Source organism: Odontesthes bonariensis, chromosome 17, assembly GCF_027942865.1.
Source record: "Odontesthes bonariensis isolate fOdoBon6 chromosome 17, fOdoBon6.hap1, whole genome shotgun sequence".
Lineage (NCBI taxonomy): Eukaryota > Metazoa > Chordata > Actinopteri > Atheriniformes > Atherinopsidae > Odontesthes > Odontesthes bonariensis.
Genome location: NC_134522.1, coordinates 1488101 through 1509360, shown reverse-complemented (window position 1 = coordinate 1509360; position 21260 = coordinate 1488101). Strand labels below are relative to the sequence as shown.

Sequence of the window (21260 nt, the reverse complement as noted above, 5' to 3'; positions counted from 1 at the left end):
TAAACAAGGTGAGGCTGCGTTTCAGTTTTATGCTCCTAAAATCTGGAACAGTCTCCCAGAAGATGTGAGACAGGCCTCATCTCTGACAATGTTTAAATCCAGGCTGAAAACAGTTCTGTTTAGCTGTGCATGTGACACCTGAAAGTATTTTATCTGCACTCTTCACTTTTTAATTAATTAATTATTTATTATTATTTATTAATTATTTTAATGGGTTTTAAATTTCTTTCTTTTTTAATTTCTTTCTTTTATTTTCTTTTATTCCTTTTTAATGGTTTTATTGCCTTCTTGTGATTTTATGTAGCTGTAAAGCACTTTGAATTGCCCTGTGTATGAATTGTGCTCTATAAATAAAATTGCCTTGCCATTGCCTTGCCATTCTTATGTTTTGCTCCCAAAATACAGTGTCAGATATAAGAAACTTTAAGCTGCCCATGGAACCTGCTCTACACCTTCTGGATGATGACTCTCACATTTGTATGAGTGAAAGGTCTAGAAAACTCTGGCTTGCCGGTCTGACCAAAAAAATGATTGTACAGCTTTGGCTACCTCCCCACAATTTATCGTTGGATCACAGGCTGCATATGTTTCTGGACATTCTTTATCTTGAACTTTCTTCTGCAAGGACACATCTTCGCAGGTCAACAAAGTTGTTTTTATGTGCATCAAGTTTTCTTTTAAACAAATAAAAAACAGCTCAATCAACAACTCGGTTTTCAGTCACGTGCTCCTCTTTAAATGTCAATAAAAATGACAGAGGAATCCCAGTCATGGGCTGTGTTCGAAACCGCATACTTCTCCTCCTACTCATACTACTCCTACTGACTTTTTTCCCAGATGCATACTAGATTCTCCGAAATGTTGGGTATGCATCATGAGGTTACTACTCATACTCAAACTACCCAAGATGCAACATAAAGTGACGTCGCCGATCGTCATTTCCTGTCAAAACGACAGTTTCAAGCTAGCTAAACGAGGGTAGGTTCACTTCCTGTTTTCAAAACAAAAGCACCAATTGTATGGTAATGGCTTTCCCTATGATAAAAGGCAACGGGTATTTTATTTTGTGAAGATAACAGGAAGTGCGTTAGCTCACTGCGGCTAGCTTTAGTAGCGCCAAATTCGTGGGAACAAAGTTGTAAACAGCCGGTATTTTGTCAGGTTTTCAACACGTTGGGGATCTAAACGACTACTTTCTCGCCTGAAAATGTTTCAAATGTTGCTAAAGTTTACAGAGTTTAGAGCTTAAGAGAAATCAGCTTCAGGCCGGCTGATTTCGCCTCGGGCAGGAGCCAAATGCATTGTGGGTAAACGCTCTGCATACTGTCTGATCGATGAGTATGTAGTATGTAGTATGTAGTATGTAGTATGCGGTTTCGAACACAGCCATGGTGTTAAAATGCTTTCTTAAGGCGGTCTTTGCATCTTAACCGGTTGATTTGCTGCTTCACAGATTGCATGACGGACGTCAGAACCGAACACTGCGGAGACGTTTCTTACCTTCGCTGCAGAAGCGGCCCTTGTATTCCGTTTTGGAGCAGTCGCAGACCGGCTCTCCGTCCAACACTATGCACGTGCCGCCGTTCTCGCACGGATTCACCGTGCACCGCCCCTCGGACTCCAGCGGCACCTTAAGGCTTCCCAGAAACAGGGGCTGCGAGTTGCCATATTTGAGGTCTGTAATTGTTCCCCTGAAGGGCTGCATGGTAAGCACAGTAGGCAGTGTAAGTGCACCGTTGCGGATATCCTGAGGCACTCCACCCAGGAACAGGTCGCTGACTATTTTCATGAACTGACGCTGCGGCTGCACCTCGTCCGCTTTGGCCTTGCCGTCCAGAACCAGCACCGTGCGCAGGTTATACCTGCTGAGCGTGGCGGCGTGCCAGCTGCCGTCGTCCACCCGTCTGTCGGACACGATGCTTGTCTCAGCGCAGTCGATGCTAAAACGCAGCTGCAGCCGGCCTTCCACCACCGAAAGCTGCAGAAAGTCACAGTAGCCTCCATCGTCGAAGTACAGCAGCAGCGACTCTGAGGCCTCCGTCTTGAACTGGAAGCTGAGGTCACCGCGGGTGCTGGCGTCCCAGCGGAGGTAGCGTGCCCACTGACCCGGCGTGCCCATAAACTCTAATCCCAGACATGTGCTGAGGAATAAGTGCAGCCTGATAGAAAAACCTATAAGCTCCATAGCTGCAAACGATTAATTAATCCAAGAAAGTGTCGGCGGGGGAACTTAAATCGGCTTCAGATTTCAGGTTGAATCCACAGTTTTATCCACAATACGTGTAGAGAGATATTTCAGATAAATATTTCTTATAAAAATACGCTTTTAAAGGGAAAAGGGCTCTGGGAGGATAACAGTCGTCGTGATTAACAGTCTTAAGGTAAATAACAATAAATTGTCCAGTTGCTGCAAGGCAGTGATAGTACAGAAGAGTCCTTTAAGCAGAGAGAAGAGGAGGCGTTTCAGTAGACTTTTTCTACTCTTGGGTAAAGTCAGGACTTTTGGTGTAATTTCTGATGGAATGAACTTCTCTGGTTTTCAGGACGAGGGGAATTTCCTCTTTCATTTTGTCAGCTGGGAAGTGGAGCTGGCAGCAGATCCCTGGGCTTCTCTCAGTTCCATCCCTGTTGGGGAATAAAAGAGGCAGGGGGTTAGAAAAGGCCCATCAGCACTGACTTTACCATCACAACACACATCCTGGGGTCTAAAATTTCAGAACGTGACATGGAAAATATGTTTCCAGCTGAAGTTGGCATCAACATGTGAGCTAATTTCTCAAAGGGTGCACACGGTGAAAAGTTAATAAGACACTTTTCAACATTCGAACTTTTCGCACACTGAGCCGAGTCGTTTGGTCATTGACAACAAAAAGACCAACAAACAGAAAATAACTTTAGAGAAAACTCAGTTATCCTGCTTTATGACACATTGTTCTAAGAAATAAAACTAGAGCTGGGCAACGATTCAAATGTTTAATTTAATTAATCACATGATTTCCCTGATTAATCACGATTAATCGCATTTGTACGTAAAATCCAAAAATACTAAACCTCAGATATCGGATCAATATCGGCCAATACTAAACCTCAGATATCGCACCGATATCGGCCAATACTAAACCTCAGATAACGTATTGATATCGGCCGGAACTAAACCTCAGATAACGTATCGATATCGGCCAATACTAAACCTCAGATAACGTATCGATATCGGCCAATACTAAACCTCAGATAACGTATCGATATTGGTAGATACTAAACCTCAGATATTGGCCAATACTAAACCTCAGATATCGGATCGGTATCGGCCAATACTAAACCACAGATAACGGATCGATATCGGTAGATACTAAACCTCAGATATTGGCCGATACTAAACCTCGGATATCGGTAGATACTAAACCTCAGATATCGGAAGATACTAAACCTCAGATATCGGATCGATATCGGCCAATACTAAACCTCAGATGTCGGATCGGTATCGGCCAATACTAAACCTCAGATAACGTATCGATATCGGTAGATACTAAACCTCAGATATCGGCCGATACTAAACCTCAGATATCGGTAGATACTAAACCTCAGATAACGGAAGATACTAAACCTCAGATATCGGATCGATATCGGCCAATACTAAACCTCAGATAAAGTATCGATATCGGCCAATACTAAACCTCAGATAACGTATCGATATCGGTAGATACTAAACCTCAGATATCGGTAGATACTAAACCTCAGATATCGGAAGATACTAAACCTCAGATATCGTATCGATATCGGCCAATACTAAACCTCAGATATCTGTAGATACTAAACCTCAGATATCTGTAGATACTAAACCTCAGATATCGGTAGATACTAAACCTCAGATATCTGTAGATACTAAACCTCAGATATCGGTAGATACTAAACCTCAGATATCTGTAGATACTAAACCTCAGATATCTGTAGATACTAAACCTCAGATATCTGTAGATACTAAACCTCAGATATCTGTAGATACTAAACCTCAGATATCTGTAGATACTAAACCTCAGATATCGGTAGATACTAAACCTCAGATATCTGTAGATACTAAACCTCAGATATCGTATCGGCCGATACTAAACCTCAGATATTGTATCGGCCGATACTAAACCTCAGATATCGGTATCGGAGGTGAAAAAAGTTGATCGTGCATTTCTAGCCATAACATGTGATGACATAATAATTTAAAGAATGCATGTGAACAAACACAGACTTGATGTGCAAAAGCTTAAACTGTTGAATTAAAGCTGTTCTTCCAGCATTCCTGCAGGAAATAAGAACTGTGGCGTCTGTTGTAGAGAGAAACCCGTCAGAACTGGACATCAGATACATCCCACCCCTTTCAGGGCAGATAACCATCAAAGGTGCTTCAAACCGCTCTGAAGATAAAACTACCACCAAGTTTTAAAATCATCCGACATGGTGACACAATCCACGCTGGTAAAAGGCAAACAGGATTTCTAACCAGAGGTGTGACCAGAATGGCATGTGTGGGTGGGCAGTTAGCTCATCTGGGGGGGCAGAAAACAATACCTGAAAAAATCGGTGGAAAACTTCTACTACAACTTCAAGCATAATAATAATAATAATAATAATAATGATAATAGTAATAATAGTAATAATTCAATTCGGTAATGAAAATATGGTCACACTAGCATAAATCATGACCGTCAATTTTGTTAACAGTGTGGAATTTTTTTATGAAGGTTTATTTATTTTTTTTTTTTATTACCTTCATTAAGTCTACATTTCAGATCATTATATACAACAAAAACATCCGAAAATGTGAAAATCACCTTTTTTTTCCAGCAGCAAGGGGTTAAGGTTACGGAGGGGGGGAAACACGATAACAAAAAAATAAATAAAGCTATAAACTTTGCAGATATATGCTTTTTTTAAATCACCACCTGCATTTATTCTATCAATACAAGACACAAACAGAGATAATAAATCGTGGCCTTTTTTCTGGCCAGTTTTCTTTGGATGGACAGGGCATTTCTCAGGGGGGCAAGACTTGTTCCTGGGGGGTTAGTGCCCCCCCCCCCCCCCCCCCCCCCCCCCCCCCCCCAGCCCCCCCATAGCCACGCCCCTGTTTCTAACCAACAACCACTGCTTCGAGATTACCATTTATCACTCCAACTCATGCCACATAAAGTCAAATTGACCTAAAGTACCAAGCTAACTCAGAAAAGACTGGTCCTTGTGGGGCACAGGAACCTAACGCAACGTTTCAAACAGATGTTTATACAGCCCCAAACATAGTATGATGAACCTGTAAATGAGCGTAATCTGGTCTCTTTAGCTCATCTCAGATTAATTCTGCATTTTTACTCGAGCAAATGATTTGAGCTTTAAACTGTTAGCTGCATGTTGAGGTAGCATCTGTCAGCCAGCGTGTCCTGGACAGATTATTACATTTCAAGAATCTATCTATTGGAGTGAATTAAAAAAAGAGAGCATAAAAACACTGGAAAGAGTCTTTCCACCCACTGCAATCAGAGGTAATAGCAGCCATGATGTGGGATGCATATGTTTCTGAAGAAGAAGTGGTGGGCTGTGCGTCTGTGGACGGCTCTCAGCTAACAAACAGAGTGCTGCAGGCAGCCGGCACTCCTGCACACAAGTGCCTGTGAAATAGCTGCGTTTTTTCCCTCCTCCACAAAGGTTGTTGGGAGTTATCGGTCATCTGCCGGGTAAATTAGTCTCATTATTCTCATGGCAGAGCATGACTATCAGTCAGGCAGGCAGACTGCCTTTATCTGATGACCAGCCTGGAGAGACAGCTTTCTGCTGAATCTTGTTGAATAAAGAGGTTCAGAAAAACAAGCAGAGAGCCGATGTAATAACATTATACAGCCATTTAATATCAGGCACCACATATATTAATGATGAAAAGCTCTCCGACATATTTTTAAACTCGTATGTGCACAGTAAAGAATTTCCCTGTAAAGTAACAGTAAAATACTGACAGCAGGGACGCCAGCTACTGTTATTTATTTAACAGTATTTAACAGTAATACTGTTTTTTGGATTAATTTTTTATTTATTTTTTTATTTATTTTAGTATTATTATTGTTTTAAAGTATATAACTGTTGTGTGTCTTTTAATTTATTCTTGTATTTTATTCTTTTAAAATACATGTAATTATTCTTTTAATTTTTTGTTTTTATTTTTCTGTTTCTTAGGTCAGCTGAGGTTGTTGTAAAGTGTTATTAACAGTATAATAACGTATTTTGGATTTGGACATCAATTCATTACAAATACTGTTTTATGCTGTTAAATTACAGTTATCTGCTGGTATTGTTAAATGACTGATTTATGTGAGGGATGAATAATCAACATATATTCAACAATATTCAAATATTATTTTATATATATATTATATTATAATATAATAATTATAACATTATATATCACAATATTATATATATATATATATATATACATATATATAATAATATATTCAACAATAGTCAAATATTATTTTACAATTATTGTAAAATACAGTCGGATACTGTTGTAAATCCATCGTAAATATACAGCAATTCGTTACAGTGTGTTTATATGTTCAAAATGTAAAATTATTTTTCACATTCCTTTGTTGCTGAAGCACATCGACTTTGTTCTGTCGGCATTTCAAATTCCTTCAAGTGAAGTAAAACCTGAGAAAAAAGACGGTTTTTCCTGCAGGGCTGTGACGGTTCTGGCTGGTGAAAGCGGATAAATACCAAAATATCTGCGCGTCTGTTGATGTTTAAGGCTAAAATTCAGGAATGAGCCCAAACATTTTCCAAATCAAACAGCAAGGTGTTTACACGATTAATCCGATTTCGAATCCAGCCGGAATAAAAACAACCTTAAAACAGACCCAGTTATCTCAAACAGAATATATTCTTAATCAGATCTTTAGGTAAACTGAGCTCTCTCTGCGAGTTCAGACAGAAGAAGGAGGCCTATGAATCTCTCACATTCACATCTCCACCCTGCTCGTTTTCTGCCAAATTAATAGATCTCTAACAATAAAACTGGGGAACAATGTTTTCTCTTCTTTTGTTCTACTTTAAGCAGATTATCCCGCAGGCTCAAATTAAAACATATTGTCCATGTTTTTGGTGTCTATAAAGGTGGAGAGGCAACGTCTCTTCCTGGAAACCTGGCTAAACACAGTTAGCATGATTTATGATTTAGCTAGTGCCATTTCTGTTGGATTTTAAGTTGAATATCCCGTCTCCTTCCACGGTGAAGTCTATCTGAGGGGAAATAAGCCTCGGAGCTGAGTGAGCTGACGATAACAATCAGCTACTAACTGGGTTAGTACCGACTGGATATAGAGTTCCTGTTCATTTATTTATAGAGCAGCAATCACATGGGTGATCACCAACTCCTGTTTGTTCTCAGCCTTCACTTCTGCTGTCGCTGTAAAAGAAACCTGCTCAGCAGAAGGTACGGGGAGGCCTTCGGGAGGTTTTAGTGCCACCTTCACAGGGATTTTTGTATAACTCATTCAGCTTGTCTGTGCATTCGAGTCCGGCCAGATCTCCTGCCTCTGACCTCTGACTGATAAAATGGCTACACACAACTCGGTAAATCATCATGTTCAGTCGTTCTACTGTGAAACGTGGACTCTGTCAGACCTCCATAACCATAAGCCTCAAGGGAAAAGAGATGCTTAAACTGCTTAAATCATGACAATAAGAACTGTTGTGTTTCCATAACTTTAGAACAGTGTTTCCCAAACTGTGGTACGCATACCCTCAGGGGTACGCAACGTGACGTAGGGGGTACACGAAAAAATGCAAAAAAAACATGGTTTGCAAAGAGCCTGATTACATTTTTAAACTGGCGTATAAATAGACATACTGGAGTACCTGTTCACAGTGCCAAAAACACAAGATACTGCCATGCATAGATATAGCTATCCTCCAGTGGTCAGCGAATTAATTGCACTGCCGAAATAAATACACCGTCTCCCGCCGGCCGCCGCCAGGCTAACCGCCGAAAATGGCTAGAAAGGATAAATTTCCCTTCCAGAGGGACATCAACTTCTACCACAAGTCAGCCCACAGTCAAAGGTGCACTTTCCACGTTATTCTTCACCTTCAACGTCGACCTTTGACCGGGATGCTAGCGATGCGCCTGTGGCGCGCCAAGCTAACAACCTCGTCAAAAAGGCGAAAATGTGCCACCACGTACTTGTGTGAGAGTGGATTCTCAGCCCTAACGATTTTGAAAACAAAATGGAGAGCGAGACTTTGTGTGGAGGATTATTTAAGACTCAGACTTTCTGAAATTCAGCCCAATATAACTGACTTATAACCAGATTTACAACTGAATATGTTCTAGAAATGTAGAAATGTTTGGTGGATTAATTAGTGTTGCTCACTGGAAATGCTGGTAGAAATTGACCTGTTTGGTGAAGAATAAAATAATAATTTAAGTGATTTCTGATGTGTTATATGCTGTGTGTGTGGTGATGGTGGGGGGGCTTACAGAGTAGCGGGTACATGGCTGGAGGTCAGATGTCTGAAGGGGTACGTGGCTGTGGAAAATTTGGGAACCGCTGCTTTAGAACAAGCTATTCTTATCCAGAGACACTCTCTCCACCATCAGACCAAGCAAACACTGCACCGCAGCTCCTCTGACACACCTGGGCAGAGAACGTGGGAGGTTTCCATCTGCAGTTTATGCTACTCGATCTCGCTGCATCCTACACACAGTAATTAGCCTGCTGGCTAACATTAGCTACATGTGTAGTAAAAAGGTGCAAAAAAAAGATGCCAGAAAGACACCATGAGACACAAGATCCTCCGATCTGATGACACGAAGGTCAGAGGATTCAGTTTTTCTGCGTCAGGAGACAAGTCGTGAATGAGGGGAAATTAGAAATAATTCCAAAGAGTTCGATCAATGTTCCCAGAACTTTGCACACACTGAAAAAAACAACTCATAAGATTTACTTAAAAAACCCTTTGTAAGTATTTGCACTCAAATGATTTAAGTAATATTTAATGCTGCAATATCAAGTCAATTTTACTTACCATAAAACATAACAGTTTTGAAGATATTAAGTAATTTACTTAATTACATCTAAGTTTTAAGTTGTATTTATTTAAACAAATTAAGTAAAGTCTACTTGTTTTTCATAGGCAGGAATATCATTTTACTCAAAATTTTAAGTAAATTTTATATATCTGTAGTATTTGCTGTTATGAAGTAACTTAGTAGATTTTAACTATACACTTTCAGAGTAAAGTTTATGTAGTATTTCTAGGTTTATGTACATACAACTATTAAACATTTAAATTGTATGAGGAAACCTAAGTAAAACTTACTCTTTCCCCATAATTCATGTATTACGTTAATAAAATGTTTAATTTTACTTAAGAAGCTCCAGTTCTTACTGAATCTTAAAAATAAAAGGTAGAAATTATTACTCTAATGGAGTTTACTTTACCAAAAAGTAACTTTTTTCAGTGCAGAGCGTGATGGGTTAAATATGAAAAAGCCAAACGCTGAGTTATAACTGTTGTTTTATTTCACCTCATCAACGTTTGGTGTTGTGAGGTTTCCCAACGGTTTATGTGAAGGTCAGAGGAACGTTAATACAACCAACAGGGAGCTGAATCAGCCAGAGTCTGGTGGAAGCAGTGGGAAAACTCCCAAAGGAAAGGCGTTCCAAGCCTGGAAAATCTTTCCAAAGAAGACTCGACTCTTTCGCTGCTGCCAAAGCCACTTTAACAAACCGGTGAGGGCTCCGAATGCGTCGAATAACCGGTGAGGGCTCCGAATGCTTCGACCAACTGGTGAGGGCTCCGAATGCTTCGACCAACCGGTGAGGGCTCCGAATGATTCGAATAACCGGTGAGGGCTCCGAACGCTTCGACCAACCGGTGAGGGCTTCGAATGCTTCGACCAACCGGTGAGGGCTCCGAATGCTTCGACCAACCGGTGAGGGCTCCGGATGCTTCGACCAACCGGTGAGGGCTCCGAATGCTTCGAATAACCGGTGAGGGCTCCGAATGCTTTGACCAACCGGTGAGGGCTCCGGATGCTTCGAATAACCGGTGAGGGCTCTGAACGATTCGAATAACCGGTGAGGGCTCCGAACGATTCGACCAACCGGTGAGGGCTCCGAATGCGTCGAATAACCGGTGAGGGCCCCGAATGCTTCGAATAACCGGTGAGGGCTCCGAATGCTTCGAATAACCGGTGAGGGCTCCGAATGCTTCGACCAACCGGTGAGGGCTCCGAATGCTTCGACCAACCGGTGAGGGCTCCGAATGCTTCGAATAACCGGTGAGGGCTCCGAATGCTTCGAATAACCGGTGAGGGCTCCGAATGCTTCGAATAACCGGTGAGGGCTCCGAATGATTCGAATAACCGGTGAGGGCTCCGAACGCTTCGACCAACCGGTGAGGGCTTCGAATGCTTCGACCAACCGGTGAGGGCTCCGAATGCTTCGACCAACCGGTGAGGGCTCCGAATGCTTCGACCAACCGGATGTTTCCATCTTTTATTTCTGATTCATTTGCAAAAAGCTCCAAAAATCTGTTTCTCTTTCTTCTTTGTGGAGAATCTTTCAGACCATTCTCAGTTTCATCCTGCTGCCTCTAACCCAACTTTAATTTTTTTGCATTATTATAACCTCTGACTGAATAAAGCAATAATTGCATCAACTTAGAAATTATTATGGCTGGGCGAGTTAACTCATTATTATCGCGTTAACGCATTAATTATTTAACGCAGATAAATGTCTTATCGCGCATTAACGCATGTTTATTTATTGTTTTATTTTTTCATTTAGAAATAAAAATGTAAAAATAAAAATTTGGGGGCTTCTGTCAGAAGCCTTCTACATAAAAACTGTGGCTGTGGTCCTGTGATAAAATGAATAAATGCAGTGGCAAACAGGCCGTGAGATCTCTGGAAGGTGCAGGACGCAGCAGGATGTAGCAGGATGTAGCAAGATGTAGCAGGACGTAGGAGGAGGTAGTAGGATGTAGCAGGATGTAGCAGATCGCAGGATGTAGCAGGATGTAGCAGATAGCAGGATGTAGCAGGAGGTAGCAGGATGTATCAGGATGTAGCAGATAGCAGGGTGTAGCAGGATGTAGCAGGATGTAGCAGGAAGTAGCAAGAAGTAGCAAGAAGTAGCAGGATGTAGCAGGATGTAGCAGGAAGTAGCAAGAAGTAGCAAGAAGTAGCAGGATGTAGCAGGATGTAGCAGGATGTAGCAGATAGCAGGGTGTAGCAGGATGTAGCAGGATGTAGCAGGAAGTAGCAAGAAGTAGCAAGAAGTAGCAGGATGTAGCAGGATGTAGCAGGAAGTAGCAAGAAGTAGCAAGAAGTAGCAGGATGTAGCAGGATGTAGCAGGAGGTAGCAGGATGTATCAGGATGTAGCAGATAGCAGGGTGTAGCAGGATGTAGCAAGATGTAGCAAGAAGTAGCAAGAAGTAGCAGGATGTAGCAGGATGTAGCAGGATGTAGCAGGAAGTAGCAAGAAGTAGCAAGAAGTAGCAGGATGTAGCAGGATGTAGCAGGAAGTAGCAAGAAGTAGCAAGAAGTAGCAGGATGTAGCAGGATGTAGCAGGAAGTAGCAAGAAGTAGCAGGATGTAGCAGGATGTAGCAGGATGTAGCAGGATGTAGAAGGATGTAGCAGGTTGTTGCAGGATGTAGCAGGATGTAGCAGGATGTAGCAGGAAGTAGCAAGAAGTAGCAGGATGTAGCAGGATGTAGCAGGATGTAGCAGAAAGTAGCAAGAAGTAGCAGGATGTAGCAGGATGTAGCAGGAAGTAGCAAGAAGTAGCAAGAAGTAGCAGGATGTAGCAGGAAGTAGCAAGAAGTAGCAGGATGTAGCAGGATGTAGCAGGAAGTAGCAAGAAGTAGCAAGAAGTAGCAGGATGTAGCAGGATGTAGCAGGATGTAGCAGATAGCAGGACGTGGCAGGACGTATTGACCTCAGAGCTACAGTCTTCTTCTCTGGTCTGAATCAGCTGCATCTGACTGATTGATCTTTTTGGGGCCGAGAATCAGCCGTCAGGCTCGTTTAGAGTATCAGTGAATGCTCATCTCTGTTCAGAGTATCAGTGAATGCTCATCTCTGCTCAGAGCATCAGTGAATCAGTGGCGGCTGCTGACTTTTAAAACAGGGGAAGCCCATATTATGCGTTCAGGGTTGTAGTGGCTCGTGCCATCCCAAAGCAGAAGATGGAAAAGTTAAAAAGAATTAGTTATAACATAGCTGTGTCTAGTATGACAAGTATGCCCAGCAAATACACAGAAAGAAGGTATATACTTTGAAAATTCACACAGCAAGGCCAAAATCAAGTATGATGGAATCTAAGGCCTGTAAATGGCTGGATCAGAATCTGTGGAGCATTTTTCACTGTCATAATGAATACTTAGAGTTTGATGGTGGTGGTAAGTATTCTTAAAAAAGGTAACATTTGTGAATGGGCAGCGTTTCTCTCTTGCATGTGTTTTGATGTTTGCAGCGTTTCTCTCTTGCGTGTGTTTTGATGTTTGCAGCGTTTCTCTCTTGCATGTGTTTTGGGGTTCGCAGCGTTTCTCTCTTGCATGTGTTTTGGGGTTCGCAGCGTTTCTCTCTTGCATGTGTTTTGGGGTTCGCAGCGTTTCTCTCTTGCATGTGTTTTGGGGTTTGCAGCGTTTCTCTCTTGCGTGTGTTTTGATGTTTGCAGCGTTTCTCTCTCGCATGTGTTTTGGGGTTCGCAACGTTTCTCTCTCGCATGTGTTTTGGGGTTTGCAGCGTTTCTCTCTTGCGTGTGTTTTGGGGTTTGCAGCGTTTCTGCAGCGCGTGTGCTCCGGTCGTTTTTGTTATTGCCGCATTTTTCTCTTGCAGCATTTTACTGTTGGATTTGTTTCGGCGTTTGCACGTGTCGGCCACCGTAGTACAACGATCCGCCCGGACAGATTTCTGAGTGTACAAACGGTAACTTACAAAACTCACATATTAATAATTTAGTCACAGCAGAACAGAGATTTTTCATAGATTTTTTTTAACTATTTTATGAAAGATATCAGTTCATCTTTAACCTGAAACATGTTTAAAAAAGGTTGGGATGGGTCCATGTTTCCATGTTGTAGCATCAACATCTGGAAACCTGGCTGTTATTGGAAAAAAAGATCCATTCTTATAGGTCTTTACACCTGTGAGTGGTCAGTTTATAGCATCTGTTTTTAATATTAGACGTTAAATTTCTCATTTCTAGACACACAATTTCTAACAATTAGAAAATCATCATTTTGAAAATGCTTTAACAATGTTCTATATTTAATATAGTTACATTTCCACACTTAAAAAGAGCTAAAACAGATAAATAATAACATGTAAGACCGTATAAAGTCCATATTTCCTGCAGCCTAAAGGCCTCTTTAGATCAGATTATATCTGATTTCTGTTCTATCTTTATTTTCTCTGCCCTTCATCTGTATTTTCTGCCATTTTTTTTATTAATTTCAAAGGTTTTACTTGAATTATATTATTATTATATCATTTATTTTTCTGTATTCTGTTTAAAGCTGCCCTCATTTAAAACGAACGTGCACTTTTTCATCTTTCCTTTCTTTGAATTTAGCAGCAGTTTCAGCCTTGCAGGTTTGCTGCAGATGTTTATGATAATTCATCTTTTTCATGTAAAACTGACTAAATAAAACAGAATAGCTTTGTGTTTATTTCCAAACAGGATGAATGTCTTTAAAATATATATATATATGTATTCTGCGTCCAACTCATGAAGTAAATGATCCTAAATGTTGCATTAAAATGAGCCGTGTGCGTTTAATTAAGCCGAGCTGCAGCGTTCGGGTTGATCTAGATTTTTCGTGCTCTGCAGATTCCCTGCAGAAACATCCTGGGATTCCTTCCTTTGTTGGAAGCCTTTATCTAAGCTCGGCAGGCCTTTTCTCCGCTGCTGCAGGGTCAGATCTGCTCATCCTGAGCTGCTTATCAGCGTCTGCTAAAAGAAAAAAATATCAGCTAATCAGCAGAGTCCAGCTCTGACATCAGCACCTCCTCTTTTACAGAACAATTCAGCAGACTTTACCTTTAATTCTTTTATCTTTTTAAGAATTAAAAACATGTTTTTTTTCCCCTCCTTAAAGCACAGATTAACTGCTGCCTGTGCATCATCTGAAATGTGTTCACATGCTCTTACATTTGATATATTTTCCCTGTTTTATGTGCGTGCTTCTCATTAAAAGTGCAGGAATCTGATGTGAAACATGGAAATGTGAAATAATTCAACGGGCCTGTAAAGCTGCAGCTTATCAGACACACATCTGAACACACGCACACACACCGTGCACTTGTGTTTACCAACGCAGACATCATTTCCAGATCGCCTCATTGTGCGTGTGTGTGTGTGTGTGTGTGTGTGCGCGCGCGCGCGCGCGTGCGTCCTTTGTTGCAGCGTGCGGGGGTTAAAAGGCTAAACGGCACGGATCATTGTTCCCCGTGAAAAGGCTCCTTTTGACGAACCCCACAGGGACCGGTCCGCACAAAAGGCAGCAGCACTCTGGATCCCATTAACAGCCGCACGGAGTGTGCGCGGACCGTGCGCGCGCCTGCGTAAATGCAAAAATAAAAGCACCGGCGGGCCCCTTGTGTTTAAATGGATGCCACTTGCCGGTAATTTTGCAGCAGGTGCCTCGGATCACACGCCGGTCGCACAAACACACACACACACGCACACGCGCGCACACGCACGCGGCGACGCTGTCCAGACGCAGTGACAAAATGTCCTCCACGGCTCAGAGATAAGATCTCAGAACAGGCTGCAGTTTGTCACATCATCCACTCATGCATCCCATGAAACATCCCGACACTCCTCCTCACATCAGACACAAACCTTCATGGCATCAAGCCTCCATTTTGGGCTCATATGTGCGCGTTCTGTGATGGAAGTGAGTGGGTGACATGAGTAACATTATTCTGTGTGCACTGAAAAAAACAACTCATAAGATTTACTTCAAAAACTCAAATGATTTAAGTAAGATTTAATGCTGCAACATCAAGTAAATTTTACTCACCAGCAGGGGCGAGGCTAGGGTATTTTTAGTGGTGCCAAGGCCCTACTGTGAGATAGCTCGGCACCCCCCTATATTATGCAAAAACAAATTTTTTTTTTTGCTCAAGGATGCATTATTTTAGTGACCATTTTATTTATTTTCTAGCATTTGTTTTTGTTTTAACTCTTTACTCCAAAAATAAATGTTGCGTTATCTTCAATATTTGTCTCAGGCTCTGTTATCCCTGTCAAGCCACAGTCTTTTGAAATGAAGAGGTCAAAATTGAATGTTGTAGGGAAAACACTACTCAAAGCTACTAATTAACTACTAAGTAAGCTACTAGCTAATACGGCTCCAGAATGTATAAATGTACGAGTTCGCCTCAATTAGTGAGAAATAATGTGCCTCTGTGAGCACTGGGGGCTGGGCCCCCCTAAAGACCAGATCCTAAAATCGCCCCTGCTTACCATAAAACGTAACAGTTGTGAAGATATTAAGTAACATTTACTTAATATACTTATATAGTAATATACTTAATTTACTTTTAAATCGAAGCTTAAGACCCACATTTTTAGACTGGCCACTATGCATCCATTCGATCCGCTCTTTTTTAATTTTATACAAATTTTATTCATTTTATTGCAGTTGTGGAAGGCTTTTAATGCCCTGCAGCACTTTTAGCACTTTTACCATTTCTGAATCGTGTTTTATGTTTTGTTGTTTTTATCCTGTTGTAAAGCATTTTGAGTACCAGTTGGCTATTGTAAAGGGCTATATAAATAAAGTTTGATTGATTGATTGACTTAATTACATCTAAGTTTTAAGTTTAAATTAAGGTGAGACACGGCAGGCAAAAAATTTTCATGCAGTAGTCAATTTTGAGATTTTGGGCCAGTCTACTCCTTCAATATGTGTTCTTTCAACCTGCTATAAAGAAAACGTTGAAAACATAAATTAAAATGTTTATTTAATCACATTTTGTTCAATCGCGGCAATACGTTTCGCCCAAATTGACCAAAATGAATTCCCCCTATTTAAATCTTTAAATGCAGTTTTCTCAAATTTCAAAATTTTTGTATTTTTCCAGTATCAATATCTCAGCCTATGGAGCACCTACTAACACCAAACTTTCCAGTTATACACTTAGCAGTATTCTGAAGATATTTACAGAAGGATTTGTTGATAAATCATTCCTGGCCTGATTTATGTCACATTATATTAAAAAAATATGGCGAAAATCGATGTTTTTTAGGCTATGGGCAGTATATTTTGATTTCCTAGGAAATGAAAGCAGATATCCGGAAATCCCTCCATAATTTTCTTTTCATTTTGTGTGTAAACAAAATGAAAAAATAATTTTGCACCTGGCTTTATCATATGTTCAGATCTATCTTCCTGAAATATATGCAAATGTGCGCATATTTAATGAGATAATGCCTAATTTGCTAAATTAAACATACAAATTTCTAAAACTTGTAATACATTTTTTTTCGTATAAGTAATCAACTGAGGAAGTTTCATGGTGATATCTATTATTTTAAAATATTACCCTATTCACCTGTAGTGTCTCGCCTTAAAGCTGCAGTCTGCAACTCTTTTTCAATCATAATGCCTGGAACTGTCCGGGGATTCTGAAAGTAGTACATTAAATACCCCAATACAAAAAAAATGAGTTCTCTAGGTCCCCTATATGTCCCACTAGGTCCCTCCAAAGCCAGCAGGTTTGTTTACAAAATTGCAGACCGGACCGGTAAAAGGTAACCAATCAGGTTACGAGCTGGGCTCTGCTGCCTGTCAATCACCGATTGTGCACGCGCGATACAAGGTAGGCTCGTCCCCACGCTTATTTATCTGGACTATTGAACTTCATTACGGGCTACTCTACTTACTGTGTCTTCCATGATCGCAAATGACAGGTGAGGTGATGAATGAGGAGTCGTGTACGCGCATCTGGCGTGCACGTAGACGTGCACGAGTTCTCATGTGTTTTGATGGGGCGGGACAGGAAGTTGAATAACTTTTTATTTTTCGGTTAAAAAATAAGCATTTCTTGCATTTTGCGACTACGGAGGTCACCGTTTCCAACTTCAAGCGTTCTGATAGATCATGTAAACTCTTAAAATGCCAAAAAGTAGGACTTTACGTATGACAACAACAAATCCTGCAGACTGCAGCTTTAAGTAAAGTCTACTTGTTTTTCATAGGGCAAACGAGTAAAACTTACTCTTCCCCCATAATTCATGTGTTACGTTAATAAAATGTTTAATTTTACCTAAGAAGCTCGAGTTCTTACTGAATCTTAAAAATACAAGGTAGAAATTATGACAGTTACTTCACCAAAAAGTCACTTTTTTCTGAGTGGAAACTGCACGAAGCTGCTCAGCAAGAAGATGAACAACAGACAGGAGAGTCCAGCGACTCAAACACACAGATAAAGAACATTATCATTATGTAGTCATAAAAATAAAATCATTAAATCATACAGCCACACAGTGATGTACAAAACTCCTCATTTCTTCCTGTTTCCTTCTTTAAAGTGTCCTGATCAGCAGTTCTGCAGCTTCCTGAAGCTCTTTCAGAGTTTATCTTTGGACATTTTCTGCTTTTTTCCCTCATTTTCAGTCCAGTTTTTCTTTGTTAAGCCACTTAACCCTGAGCTGTGAAGCATTCAGGCAGGAAAAAGGCTTCTAACTCAAGGGATGAACCAGTGCTGTGTCCACATTTTAAACTGGATCTTTAGGCTCTTTGTTCCCAGCAGCCTGTCACAGAGACACATCATTTGTTCCCATTTCTTTAGCTGCATCTGTGAAAAACAGCTTCATAGTTTCAACTTTTTGGTACATTTACGTTAAAACTGCTTTCAGTTACCAAAAGAGTCAAATTAATATAAGAAATTCAGTTTAAAAAAAATCCTAATCCCAAAATAATGATCGTTATCACGTCTAAAAGTAGGAAAAAACAGACAATAATAAGAATTATATGTTATTCAACATCAAGAAAAAGTAAATAAGATTCAATTTAAAGCTTAAAAAAGGAATATAAGATATAATCTAATGACTAATTGTGGAACAATTAATATAAATGAAATGATTAAACTGTTTTATGCCAGCAGAAATGAATAATCTAGAAGCTCTTTGTGGGTTTTAGACTGGAATTAAGATTTGTTCCCATTTCTTTAGCTGCATGTGTGAAAAACAGCAAAGATAACACAGTGTGACAGACAGAAAACAGGATTTCTGCAGCAACAAGGTGATTCCCAAAGAGCTGGTAGCTGAAAACTTGTCATAAAAACTATTCCTGAAGACTCCTTAAAGAAAGGAAAGGAGCTCAGAGCAGATATTCACTTTAAAGCTGCTCAGAACTGAACTAACTCTGCTTCTGCCTCAGATTCTGGGTTTATGTTCATGTTGGAACATGTTTCAGTGAATCTCTGCAGCTGTTACCATGGAAACATCTGCAGATATTCACTTTAAAGCTGCTCAGAACTGAACTAACTCTGGTTCTGACTCAGATTCTGGGTTTATGTTCATGTTGGAACATGTTTCAGTGAATCTCTGCAGCTGTTACCATGGAAACATCTGCAGATATTCACTTTAAAGCTGCTCAGAACTGAACTAACTCTGCTTCTGCCTCAGATTCTGGGTTTATGTTCATGTTGGAACATGTTTCAGGGAATCTCTGCAGCTGTTACCATGGAAACATCTGCAGATATTCACTTTAAAGCTGCTCAGAACTGAACTAACTCTGGTTCTGCCTCAGATTCTGGGTTTATGTTCATGTTGGAACATGTTTCAGTGAATCTCTGCAGCTGTTACCATGGAAACATCTGCAGATATTCACTTTAAAGCTGCTCAGAACTGAACTAACTCTGGTTCTGCCTCAGATTCTGGGTTTATGTTCATGTTGGAACATGTTTCAGTGAATCTCTGCAGCTGTTACCATGGAAACATCTGCAGATATTCACTTTAAAGTTGCTCAGAACTGAACTAACTCTGGTTCTGCCTCAGATTCTGGGTTTATGTTCATGTTGGAACACGTTTCAGTGAATCTCTGCAGCTGTTACCATGGAAACATCTGCAGATATTCACTTTAAAGCTGCTCAGAACTGAACTAACTCTGGTTCTGCCTCAGATTCTGGGTTTATGTTCATGTTGGAACATGTTTCAGTGAATCTCTGCAGCTGTTACCATGGAAACATCTGCAGATATTCACTTTAAAGCTGCTCAGAACTGAACTAACTCTGGTTCTGCCTCAGATTCTGGGTTTATGTTCATGTTGGAACATGTTTCAGTGAATCTCTGCAGCTGCTTCCTGTTTTTAATGGAAATATATGAAGAATTGAGGCTCAATCAGGACTTTTGTTTTTCATTTTTTGCTATTTTTGATGATTAAAACTCTGATTATTCCTGTAATCACAGGTCCTGTATTCACTCAGAGTTTGATGGAGTTTAACAAAAAGGTGCATTATATGCCTGTAATAAGGTTATACTTTAGATGTTTCCGATGACTCAGTTTTACTTTGATTCACTTTAAAGCTGCTCAGAACTGAACAAACTCTGTTTTTTTACCTTATAAACTGGGTTTATGTTCATGTTTCAGTGAATCTCTGCTTCCTATTTTAAAAATAAGAGGTGGCTCAAGACTTTTGCACATCATTACATGTGAACAATTATCGGGCCTTCAAATCCTTTGCTGAAATAAACCTTCCAGAAGCTTCTGAACAACAGTCAGACTGTGAAATAAAACCAGCTGATGGTGTCTGAGATTATCAGAATATTTTCAGTTTAGTTTTGTTATTTTTTAGAAGAAACTATTTATTTAGAAGTGAAAACATTTAAATATCAGCAATAATAGAAAGTGAAGCTCCAGATTTAATCAGTCTTCTCTGGACTGAGGCCGTTTATTTTCACACAGACTTGTTTTTTAATAATAAAAAAAATTAATAAAAAAGTATTTTTAGATTAATGGAAATAAATCCTGCATTTAAAAAAAAAACAGAAAATAAAGAATTATTCTGATATCTTCACATTTATTTACATATATCTGTCAGGAAGTATTTTGTATTTCTGTTAATCTGCAAAATAAAATAAATAAAAATGGAGTAAAAAAAGGGCGTAGAAAGTGTGCGTGTGTGTTTTTCTGTGCAGCGTGGGCGCCGTGCTGGTCTCCAGCAGGCAGGACACGCCTTCTCCGGGCTGTGAGGTTCTGCTGCAGCACCCTTCATGGCATTACATCACCAGCCACAGAGCCCCCCCACAAACACCTCAAACACGCGCCGCTTCCAACATCTGCATGCACATCAGCACGTGTGCGCGCACACACACCAACAAGAAAAAAAAAGCTTGATTGTTCACGCCTCACTAATGACTGGACACAAACGACAACACCACACGTGCACGAGCCAAATCCTGGACGCACACGCATTAACCAGAACACACCCACAGCCCCCCCCCCCCCCCCCCCCCCCCCCCGTCAGACTTTATGTAACATCACACTTTCTTTTTCCTCCAGGATTCATTTCATTCTGCGCGTTATTTCTCTTAAAAAAAAAAGGTTTTTGTGTTTTTTTAAATAAAGTTTGTGAAAAACAGAATTAAATCCCTAAATTAAAAGGAGACAAATTAAAAACAGTTTTTTGGTTCTGCAGCGCCACACACTTCTGCACATCTCTGATTTAAGGAAGAGAAAAAGGAGGATAAATTAAGCGGAAAACGACAGAATGAAAGAAAGAAAGGAGCATTTCTCTAAAAATCCTGCGTAATATGTGGCTCTCCCCGCCCAGAGGAATTACTGTTACCTTGAGAGCCCTTGGCTTTCTGCGCCTGATTTGTCAGCGCAGTTAATCGGCTGCCAAACCCCCATAAAAAAAAAGAAGAAAAAAATCAGGACAGCCAAATTACCCCAAACAGCCTCCATCCTGCCCCCAACTACCCCCACCCCGAGCAAGAAAACGAGAGGGAAATTAAGCCGAGCGGGGGCTATTTTTTATTTTATTTATTTCTGTGTGAAAGCAGCTCATTTAACATTTAATCAGATCAGAGGTGCAGCTGAATCATCTCTGTTTTCAGGGAGAAAACACCAAATATTTCACACATTTCTGTTTTTAAAGCAGGTGACGGAACACCTTTAGGCCTCAACGGAGGAGAAGAAGAAACAGACGCATTCCCTGGCACGCGGGTCACGCCCATCCTGAAGCCCATTTT

The 21260-nt window shown here is 40.5% G+C and overlaps 1 protein-coding gene across 1 annotated transcript in view; it reads right to left on the bottom strand.

Moving 5' to 3' along the window:
• LOC142366608 (neurexin-3a-like) overlaps positions 1 to 21260 on the bottom strand; it is a 112376-nt gene that overhangs the window by 89441 nt on the left and 1675 nt on the right. Inside the window, exon 2 of the mRNA XM_075448556.1 lies at positions 1501 to 2625. Coding sequence (XP_075304671.1) covers positions 1501 to 2185 — 685 coding nt within the window. The 5' untranslated portion in view covers positions 2186 to 2625. The remainder of the gene's footprint in view (positions 1 to 1500; positions 2626 to 21260) is intronic.